Below are 11,520 nucleotides of genomic sequence, written 5' to 3'. Positions count from 1 at the left end.
CCCAGTACCTTTTGTGCTCCAGCACTGCTCTAGATACTGGTGACACAAAAGAGTGCCAGTAGCTCACCCTTCACCAAACCGGGGTAGTAGAGGCTAGATAGTGTCATGTTAGAGCAGGGACAAAGGGGACAGGATAGTGTCATGTTAGAGCAGGTATGCAGTCTTTCTATGAAATGAAAAATTGCTGGGGCTCTTGGGCAAAGGGTGCAACTATAAACTCTCGGAAGAATGCAGCCTGATATTCTGGTTGTGATGTTCCCTCAACACAGGGATGCCACTGGACCCCAGACTCAACATCCAAGAAAATGTGTGGGTGACTGTCCAAGAAATCACCAGGGTAGCTATGCCCCTTGAACTGCATGTGAAACACAGGTCTTACTATGCCTGCTTCAATAAACTATCACAAACTCAGTGGCTTAAAACAATGGAAGTATATTATTTTACAATTCTGGAGGCCAGAAAAATCCAAAATCGGTGTCAGGAGAGCTCCTGCCTTTTTCAGTTTGTAGAAATCACTAGCATTCATCATCATCTGGTCTCTGTCTGCATCCTCAAATTTAGTAGCAAGGTTTGCTCCAGTTTCTCTCCAACTCCTTCTGTCTCATGAGGCCTCATATGATTTCACTGAGCCCAAACGGACCATGGAGGAAGAGTCCCTTTTGCCATTTAATGTAACATTGTTATAGATTCTAGGGATCAAGACACAGACATCTTTGGTGGACTGCCATTCTGCCTTCCACAGACTTTGAGCAAGATGGACTCAGTTTGGGGACACTAGGCTGGGCCTCAGTCTCATGCCACCCTATCGACTCTGTTCAAAGTAGAACTCAGTAAGGGTAGAGGGTTCACTCTCTTTGGTAAGCTGCACTGGCTGCTGGGGCTCAACTGGGCCACAGAGGAACCAGCCAGGACAAGCAGCAGCCTCGAGCCTGAAGGCAGAGCCCAGGCTTCTCTGGAAAAAGGTAAAACGGGTGGTTTGTTCACCGCCCTTGTATAGGTCCTCGATGCTCACATCCTGTGGGGAAAAGAGAGCCAACTATGAGATGAGATGGGTGTTCTGATTAGGATGTCATCCCTTAATGCTTTGGAAGCTTGGCCAAAGGCTTCAAGAGGAAAGAGTGACTCAGGGATGTCCCTTCTGTAGATCCCAAAAGGCGAGGATCCCCTTGCTGGAAGCAAAGAGAGATGGGGGACAAGTGAGGGGACACAGAGGTACAAAGATTCCTTTGCAACCTGACAACCTGGGCAAGACTGACTCTGTCCTCCAGGATGAGGAGGGGTCTCTCACCTCCAGCTTCAGGGAAGGCCCCTCTCTTGTCTCAACACATGCCAGGCAGCAACTTCCTCCCTGGATCCCCAGGAAGATGGGCACCTTGGAGCGGTCCAGGCCTCGGTTAGGAAGGATACAGATCTTTTCTGGGAGGTAAGACAGAAGGAAACACAAGAAGTGAGAGGACCCCAGATGGAAGGCTTTTTAGCAAGATATGGCTCAGCCAGGAGCAGCTGGGGCTGGGCACACCTGGCCTGTTTCTGCATGGAGACTGCTGGGTGAGTGGAACTCACCAGGGCAGGCTGAGGGTGTCCCTCACCTCTTCTCGTTATCATGGGCACAACATTCTCATGTCTCTGAAGACATGAGAGAAGAAAAGAATCAAAGGCCTGTAACAGATGGAGATTGGGCCCCCTGAGGCTCACCAGCACTGCAATTGTCTGCATCAGGATCTCCCACCAGCAGCTGCCCATTCCGTGTGTACAAAACCTTTTGATGTGCGTCTTTGATTCTGAAATAGGAGGACAACGTTAGTGGCCTGCTGCCTTCAGGGATCATTGTGTCTTTCAATCCCTGTACTCTGGACCACCACACTGAGCCTTTGGTGACTCCTCTATTTCCAGAGAGGAGAGGAACACTACTCCAATAAGGGCAGAAACAGTTCCATCCCAAAGCAAGAGCAGGTTTCCTAGGCTCAGGATTGTCATAGGCTCACAGCAGCCAGTGCCTTCTCGAGGAGAGGTAGAGGATGTTTTTCCAGCTGTCTGAGTAGTTGCCTTGAGACTCAGGTATCCTGGGGACACAGTGAGCCCTATCCCAGAACTGGAACCACTCATTAATGAAGAGATTGAGGCTGTATTAAGTGTGATTTGCTTTGTAACCTTAAAAAAGGGAGAGAAACCTGAAAATAAAGTGGGTCACCAGACTCTGAACCCACTTTGGCCAGGTTGAGGTACACACTCTGGGTGAACCAGATACAGGAGGCCAAACCAGAACTAGCTCAGGGCCTGATTAGTCATTGGGGATGGTGGTGTCTCTAATGGCCTTCCTGGGAGGGAAGTATGCACCAGAGAAGCTGGGGAGAAACTGTCATGCATGTGAAGCATCAAAACCATGCCTGTTATTAGCCTAGTTGCCCAGCTGGTTTCAGAGATGCCCATCAATTTCTCTCAGACCAGTGCCACCTCCTCTAAGAGCCTGACTCTGCAACAGCTAGTAAGGGCTGTTTAAGAACAGCTCATCTCTTGTTTTTAAAGTAAGATTACTTGACATTAAGAACAAAGGTCTGCTAAGATCTTGCCACATGACATTCTTCTCAGATTTGGGGAACTGGGGCTTAACAGTTCACCTGCTGGAAGCATTCTATTTAGACACCACTAAGTTATTGCCAGGGAAGCAGTGTGGCGGTAAATACTTTAATATCAGCACTTGGGAGGCAAAGGTGAGCAGAGCTCTGTGAGTTTGAGGCCACCCGAATTATGTACACAGCAAGTTCCAGGCTAGTCAGGGCTATAGTGAATTTTTTTTTTTTTTTAGATCAGTTAAGATCACCATAAAGATGCTGCCATTGGGACTCAAGATTATTAAAGCTTTCTAAGGGCAAGATATGTCAGTTCAGAGAACATGGAGTCTGACCCCACTCCCTGCTTTTGGGTAGTTATATAGCATGAAGAAAATTAGACAATCTCTTGGAGCCTCAATTTCCAAATCTGTAAAACGGGCTTCGTAGTACTCTCCTGACATATTTTTTTGTCTGCCACCAGGAGACAGGGCTGTCGTTATTGACAAAGATGAAGAGTAATTATCCAATTCTTGAGTTTTTTTGTGGCTAGAGGGAGTTTCATTCCTTTGACTTGGCTTTTTCGCTACTCATGTGATCCCCTGACCCTTTGATTGAGAAACCTCCAAAATTACTTACATGTAGTATCTTGCCATGGGAAGGGAGCACATTCCTGCAGTTAGGAGTGTCTGGTCTTTACTGGGGAAAAGAAGAAAAAGGCTGTCAGGAGAACAGTGGTGTGTGTTTGGGGGCAGTCATGCTGGGGCTCAGAGTTACGGAGTCACAGATGCTAGCTCTGTCTGAAGATGCTAGCTCTCAGAAGCTAGAGAGCAGTTTCACCTAAACAGCTACCATCTCACTTCCCAGGCTGAGAGGTGGGTGCTCCACAGACTGGGGATAACCCCAGGGCAGATCCAGTCCCATTTCCCAGCCTGGCCTGATGGTCCCTGCTCTATCCCCCTTACCCAGCAGGGAAGATCACTTTAGCTGGGGAGAACAGGCAGGGTTTGAAGGTTAGGAAGCATCATTCCTGGGAACGGAGCTGCTGACATGTGAGCAGTTGGTCCAAACGCCCCCGCCCTCTCTCTTCAGATGAAAATCAGAAGAGGATTGACACATAGAGATTCATGCTTTTGAAGATGAGCACCCTGACATGACGAGAGTGACCAATATAAACCCCAAGCCACGAAGCTTCCCAGGGCTGTGTTCTTTCTGGAGGAGTATCCCATCCCAGAGCGCCTTCCTAAAATGGTCACTCAGAAAAGTCCAATCCAGAACAGCACACAAGAAACTCAGAACAGACCCAAGCAAGGGAGCAGCTCCCAAGAGTAAATGCAGGGATGATTGGGCCTAAAGACTACACCCGATTCATGCTGAGCAGGAAGGCGGACAAAAAAGAAATAACTATGTGAGAAAGTAGAAGATGAGATAGAAATGTGGGAAGAAATGGGACTTGGAGATGGAAGAAGCGATACTGAGGAGGCAGATAAGGAAGCAAGGCCTATGCTTGATGGCAGAATTTCAGACCTCTTTGGTGTCACTGAGATCTGTGGTCTGGCATTATAAGAAATGGGGATGTAGCCCAAGTAGCTTTTATTATTGGTTACACGATTCTGTCACCTTGGAAAATAATTGGGCTAAAGTTTAAGACCTGTTGAGAGTGAGGGATAACAGGGCATTGATGAGGGTGAAGATGCTGACGATCACCAATGCTATGGACCAGACCCCAAGCATTCTGTGTATTCTGTGATTGCCTATGTTGTTGCCCTGTTCCAGGGAGAGGTAATGGATTGCTCAAATGTTTAGCTATAAAATAGTTCAATTAAATATTTTTACAAGGTTGGAAAGTTGGAAATGCTCTCAATGTCTAATAGTAGGCAGTTGGCTGAAAGGGAATGGCAAATCCAGTAAATAAGAAGTGTATGCCCATTAATGATGACATTTATGACACAAGATTTCCAAATATATGAATTGAAAAATGTAGGTTATAAATAATGTGCACATTAGAATCCCAATTAAATTCATAGCTGTAGAGAGGTACATACATGGGAACAAGGACTGCTGGTGCTCTCACAGCTCTCATTCGCGGCTGACAGGATTGTCAATCATTGTTAACATTCCTCAGTGTTTTTCTGTAGTAGATTTGATTTCTTTTGTAATGTAAGCATTATTCTTTAAAAGCGTGAAGTGTTTAAAGTTATAGGCACCAAAACATGTCTGCACATCTGAATCACTTGGTAAGTCTTTTCTCCAAGCCAGGCTTGGGAAATGATATGTTAGGTCAGTTGTCCTCACTATGTGGGTTTTGTATGTGTGCGTGTGTGTAATGTGTTTGTGTGTGTGGGTGCAAGTACACACATGCCATGGGGTACATGTGAAGGTCATGGGACAACCTCAGTTATTGGTCCTTGCCTTTCACCCTGTTTCAGACAGGCTCTTGTGTTTACTGCTGTGCATGCCAGGCTAGCTATCCCATAGCCTCTAGAGAATCTCCTGATTCACCTCCCACTTAGTCACAGGACCACTGGGATTATAGATGTGCTCTGTTGCATCTGGCTTTGTGTGAGTTCTGGGGATCTGAACTCAGAGCCTCATGCTTTCGTGGCAAGTGCTTTACCCACTAAGTTATCTCCCCAGTCCTCACTCTCTAATGCATATTTCTATATCTTGTGTTCTTGTTAAAATAATGAATCTTTTTCTCTAGGTCTGGGGTGAATCCTGAGACTGCATTTTAAACGTTTAACCAGGTCTTGATAATGCTGCTGGTCCCCCGACCACACCTGGAGTAGTAAAGAAAGGTGAATCATTCCTCTAACTCAGGTAGACTAATAGCTGCACAGTCTCAAGGCAAGTCTGTTTGGTGACATGTTCCCTCTGAGCCAGACCACCGAGGCTCCTTTGGTTGTGGCAGATGAGCAGCCAGGAAGCTGGACTGAGGTCCAAGGGTGGCTGCTGAAATAGGAGTCTGCATGAAGCTGCACACCCAGGCTGAGGACTTCAACTTTTGGTTAATGTCAGCTCAAACAGGCAACAGAAATTCAGTGTTGGTCTAGTCAAACTTGATCCTTGGGGCTCTAGAACTCACCCCTCTTGGCACAGCCCAGACATTCAAAGTTTCCTATAGACTCCCTTGTAGGGTCTCTCTGCCTAGGTTCTGGCTAGTGTATGAAGTTACTTGCTTGTGCTAGCTTGTGGTCACACAGGAAGCCTGGGGTCCTGATGCTCTTCCCAATGTCCCACATACCACGTGACTCCCAAAGCTTTTCCTTCCTTGTTAACCCCCAAATAACCATCCACTCAGTTTGTGTCTGTGTCTCCCTTTTCTTTCTCTAATTTATTCCTGGCCATGGATCTTGGCTGACTCAGACTTCTCTAACTCTCCTGTCCTGGATCAAGTGCCACCAACAGATTCTCCTCATTCTCTTGTATATTGTCTATATGAAAACTGTTGTCCCCAAGAACAACACAAACTTTCATAGAGCCTAAACCAAAGTCATTTTAAGAATTTTTTTTCTATTTCTCACTGTCTCCTGGGAATCTTTGACATTAGTTGATTTTTTTCACATTTCCCCTTCTATTTGTTGAAGGCACATTGTAGATTCCCTTAGGGTCATCCCTAAGGCTGAGAGTCACAAGCAAACATCCTACATTGATGGGGAATGTCCTTCTGTGTATGTTTATCTTATTGATTGTTGAATAAAGCACTGTTTGGCCAATGAGGCAGCAAGTTAGGTAGGACTAGGAGTTAAGGAGGATTCTGGGAAATGTAGTAAGAGATCCAGGCAGGAAGTGACATAGCAGGCAGACTCAGAATATAAGCAGGAAATCGCTCTCTTTCTCTTCCTCTTCCTCCTGCTCTCTGCTCTGCGGTCACCATGTGACCATCAGGAAGACAGGACACATTCTGCCTGCGTCCTCCATCAGATAAATCTTATGATTATGGCTAATAATTAAGACTGAGCTAGCAGATAGAAATCCTAGTCAATTTGGCCAGCAGCATTGTAAACAATATAAGTCTCTGTGTATTATTTGGGGCCCTAACGTGGCAGGTGGAACTTGGGCGGAACTCAGGTGGCTTGGCGGAAAGCGCCCACTTGTTGGCAGGGTTCTGGAGACTTTGGTGGAAAGACTTATCGTAACACTGCATACTTGTGTTTCCACCTGCGATGGAATTGCAATCTATCACTTCCTCCAGCTGCAGTGACTACTTTGGCCTAATGCCTCCCGGACCCAGGCTGAACTTCAGCAGACCATAGTACACCCTCCTCTTTGGGTGTACTGTCATGCACACCGAATAAGTATGAGGTTAAGTTAATTATCTTCTCCCAATGTACTGATCTACCTCAATTTTACTTCTCTCATTTCCCTAATATTTCTCTCATTGATGAACTTCAAAGGCTGAGAAGCACTGAAAATACACATCTCCTTCTTTCTTCAGGAACTATTTCTTTAAAATGTAACTTTGTTTCTGTTTTTAGTCACTACAGTAAACAAGCTAGCATCCCTGGTTGCTGGACCTTCAACCCAACCTATGGAAAGCATAAAGGATTCATCTTTTAAGTTCATCTTTGACCATATTGCTGCCCAGTTCTAGAATCTACAATGGCCATCGATTTTGCCACCATCTGGCCCTAGTTTGTGTGTGCAATAGTATATCATTTCTCTCTCCAGGACTCCTTCCTCATCCTCTTCAAGGACATACTCCTAGCTACCATTGGTTTGCCTGTTCAAAAGCCACCCCCCCAACTCTATTCACATCACTCATATTAAGGTCACTGGGCCTGGCTTCAGTATACACGGGCTCATTATCTTGTCTGTCCAATCACATAACAGCCAAGAATGAGAGCTCAAACACACAGGGCCATGTCCCCTCACGGCCAATCCTCAGGTTCATGACATTAGATTACGTGGTTGTCAAGGTTCTTTCTAGGTCAAATTATGGTTCCATGACTCAAAATTTAATGATTCTCCCCTTTACTATTGTAACACTACTCTGAGCTCCTATTAAACTTTGCTATATTGCTTATTAGTGTGCATTAAGATAATTGTTTGCCTTATGAAAGCTGATAAGATCCTGCAATCATGAAGCATGATGTATATAGCTCGTTGGAAGCTCTATCCAACCATGTGATTGGCACACACAGGAACTTAATACTAGAACACAGAAACACATGGATCAGGCTTTGACAGCAAGGCTGGATTCCAGAAGTAATTGTGATACCAGTTCATCTTGATTCTTTTTGTTTCTGAGCCTCCAACCTATTCCCATAGGAATGAGACGTTGGGTAAGATGATTATTTTTCAAAAACGGTTAAGTTTTACAAGGAGATGTCGCTCTCTCTTTCTTTTCTATTCTTTTTTGTTGTTGTTTTAAAGAAACCAGTTGTATATCTGATAGATGAAGGGGTGATGGAGACTGCTTCAGAGAAGGTGATGGAGACACTAGCACCTTGGTGGCATTCCTACTGTCTACTGAAGTGAGTCTCAGGATATCTCCAAGGATTGTCTGTGTGTCACAGACAAAACACAGAATACCAGTGGCCTAGTTGATTTTTTTGTGAGATGATTTTCAAAACTCTGTGGTTCTAAATACAAAATAGCCTTGTTTTGATCCATTCTATATGTCTCCTTAAATTCTACCAAGTGCTCCTAGACCTATAGAGCATCACACAACACTCTATAAAATCATTCCTTGCTCCCTTGCTCCTTAGAGAGCCTAGACAACGACATAAATATGTGTGTGTGTGTGTGTGTGTGTGTGTGTGTGTGTGTGGGGAGAGAGAGAGAGAGAGAGAGAGAGAGAGAGAGAGAGAGAGAGAGAGACTATCTGTCACCACTGACCTGCAAATCCTGGTGTCTGGAACTCTGATGACTGGAACCTCCAACTGATTTCTTCAGGGAATCAACACTGTGTTTATAATGTCTGGTCAGGGTGGGTCAGGCCCACAACAATCTGTAATTGGCTCCAGATCAGGGAAGAAGAGCCCAGAGATTTCATAACATCTTCAACACAGTACAAATAATAAGGAGGTGGGGAGATTAATGAGTGTTTGTGGGAAGGGGAGAGAGTCACCCATAAAGCTTTAACAGCGGCTAGACAGTGACCTCCTGTTTCTGTAGCTACTGTCATTGACTGTGTTATTAGTGGTTTTGCAGCTAGATAAACAATGCTGGGGTCAAACATCTTTGATGTTCCATTGGGTTCCATCTGAGACTTGGAAAAGGCTGAAGGACCAAAAATAGAAATACTACTGCTGCTGGAAACCAGATGCATCCAGAGAGCCATGATGAAGCAGGGACTGATTACATCATGAGTGTGGTGGCTGTTTGAGAAAATGAGAAGGAACCCTTTGCTTTTCAGATTTAATTAGTTGATACAAACTTACTGAGACAGAGAATCTAAGGAAACAGCTGTAGAAGATATTGGCCTTAGATTTGCATGGAGACTGTATAGGAGCCATGCGTCCTGGACTATCAGGTAGTATGAGAATGCGAACAGTATAGGGTCAATTGACTCAGTTCTCTAGTTGAAATTACATAACTCTGTCCGTCTGTCCATCCACTCCCTCATCTATCCCCTCATATCTATCTTAACTATCTATCCATCCAACCATCTACATATTCATTCACCCATCTGTACATTAATCCATTTGTCCATCCTTTACGTATCCTCCACTAGGGGTAAAGAATTAGAATGTTTTCTGGAGATTAACTGCCTTATTGTAATTCTCCTTTTTGGGTCATTTACAAATTTCCTCAAAGGACTTGATGAGGACTACCGGATGAGCACAGAATAAGAAATGAGAAAAGATGTATGGGGATGAGACACAAGTTTTGCTTTTTTTTTTTTTTTGTTGCTGTTACTATTGTGCTGTTTTAAACTAACAATTTGCCAATGTTATATATGCCAAGAAACGTTTATTTTATATGAGGTAATGGAAGATACTGTAGATACTGTGGTATAGCTGGGCCTTGAGGTAGATAGATTCTCAGCTTTCTGAGAAACCATTATATTGATTTTCAAAGTGGCTGTATAAGTTTGCACTCCCACCAGCAGTGGAGGAGTGTTCCTCTGACTCCACATCCTCTCCAGCATGAGCTGTCTCTTGTGTTTTTTATTTTAGCCATTTGGACAGGTGCGAGATAGAATCTTAGACTCATTATGATTTGTTTTTCCCTAATGGCTAAGGATGTTGAACATTTCAAGTGTTTCTCAGCCATTTGAGATTCCTCTGTTGAGAATTCTCTGTTTAGATATGCACCCCATTTTTAATTTGGATTATTTGGTTTTTTGATGTCTGGTTTCTTGAGTTCTTATATATTTTGGAGATGAGTCCTCTGTCAGATGTGGGGTTGGTGAAGATCTTTTCTTATTCTGTAGGCTACCATTTTGTCCTGTTGATGGTGTCTTTTGCCTTAAGGAAACTTTTTGGTTTTATGAGGTCCCATTTATTAATTGTTGAGCTAGGTGTTTGTGCTATTGGTGTCCTGCTTAGGAATTTGTAGCAAATGTGTAGCCTGAACTGGCTGGCCATCTCCTGTGGCCAGGAAAGACTTCAAGTGGAAGGAATGGGAAGCCAACCCAGCCACACAACCTTCAACTCATAGTCTGTCCTGTCTATGGGATGTGCTGGGGTAAGGGTGGCCTAGAGATTGAGGGAGTGGCCAACCAATGGCTGGTCTACCCCAAAACCCATGCCAGGAGAGTAAGCCCACCCCTGACACTGCCTGGAGCACCAGGACTAAACACTGGATGACCCAGAGACCTAGGATAGAACCAAATATGACTGGAGGAAAACTATAATGTCAGTGTAATAATGATGCCTAACAATACTCTCCTATACTCATAGATTGGTGACTACCCAAATTGTCATCAGGGAAGCTTCATCCAGCAACTGGTGGAAACAGATGCAGACCTACAGCCCAACATTAGACAGAGCTCCAGGACTCCTGCTGAAGAGAGGGAAGAAGGATTTCAGAAATCAGAGGAGTCAAGGACATCACAAGGAAACCCACAGAATAAACTAACCTGAGCTCACAGGGCTCACAGAGACTGAACCAACAACCAGGGAGCCTGCATGGGACTGATCTAGGCACACTGCCTATGTTCTATGGTTGTGTAGCTTGGTCCTTTTGTGATACTCCTAACAGTGAGAACAAGGACTGTCTCTGACTCTTTTGTGGCTTTTTGGAACCCAATTCCTCATACTGGGTCACCTTGCTCAGCTTTAATACATGGGGAGGTGCTTAGTCTTATTGCAACTTGATATGCCATGTATTATTGATATCCATGGGAGACCTGCCCTTATCTGAACAGAAATGGAAGAGGAATGGATTGGGGATGGGAACAGAAGGGGTGGTAGGTAGGATGGAGTAGAAACTGTGGCCCGGATGTAAACTAACTAACTAACTAACTAACTAACTAACTAACTAACTAACTAACTAACTTTTAACAGTTTTAAAGACTCCTCAACCTCTGAAAATGATTTAAGCGCTTGGTTTAGGTTACCCATTTTTTGATTTTATTGCCAATTTTTATTCTTCCTTGGTCTTTATAAGTTTGCACCCTCCTGAGGGGTCATGTCAGGCAATCAGTAATGCATACCAAGCACTTACACTGCTGTGTCAAAGACACAGTGTACTGTGTCTGTTGCTAAGGAACTTTACAGTTTAGCTGGGGAGCTAAGCCACAAAAGCCGTACTCAGCTGTAAGCCAAGGGCATATGAGAGATAATAGTATTAGAGAAACTCTTTAGACATGACATCAGAATCTCCCTCCAAGTGCCCAAATGCTGTGACATCTCAAGAAATAGTTGGCCAGGCTTTCCCCCAATAACTCCAAGGTCCGGGACTAGATAGCCTCTGGGAGAAGCACAAATGGTGTTCAAGATCTTTAAGGTTAAGATTGGGGAGTCATTCAGGCAAAAATGTCCTCTAATAATTTGTACTCAGTGGTCCTGTTGCATCTCTC

The 11,520-nt window shown here is 44.5% G+C and overlaps 1 protein-coding gene across 1 annotated transcript; it reads right to left on the bottom strand.

Annotated features, from left to right (window-relative positions):
- Nucleotides 1-802: 802 nt before the first annotated feature.
- Il1f10 (interleukin 1 family member 10) lies at nt 803-3,220 on the bottom strand. The gene is made up of 4 exons (XM_035446335.1): nt 3,189-3,220; nt 1,696-1,781; nt 1,289-1,416; nt 803-1,015 (listed from the first exon to the last, which is right to left on the bottom strand). The coding sequence occupies exons 1-4, from the start codon at nt 3,218-3,220 to the stop codon at nt 803-805; spliced, it is 459 nt and encodes a 152-aa protein (XP_035302226.1).
- Between the last annotated feature and the right edge of the window lie 8,300 nt (nt 3,221-11,520).

Source organism: Cricetulus griseus, chromosome 6 (assembly GCF_003668045.3).
Source record: "Cricetulus griseus strain 17A/GY chromosome 6, alternate assembly CriGri-PICRH-1.0, whole genome shotgun sequence".
In the NCBI taxonomy this organism is placed as follows: Eukaryota; Metazoa; Chordata; class Mammalia; order Rodentia; family Cricetidae; genus Cricetulus; species Cricetulus griseus.
This window is presented reverse-complemented; position numbering and strand designations above follow the sequence as displayed.

Coding starts and splice junctions, on each gene's coding strand:
- Il1f10 (XM_035446335.1), bottom strand. CDS start 3,220: ATGTGCTCCCTTCCCATGGCAAGATACTACAT. Junction 1,782..3,188: donor CCCATGGCAAGATACTACAT/GTAAGTAATTTT, acceptor CTCCTATTTCAG/AATCAAAGACGCACATCAAA. Junction 1,417..1,695: donor TGCAGACAATTGCAGTGCTG/GTGAGCCTCAGG, acceptor CTTACCTCCCAG/AAAAGATCTGTATCCTTCCT.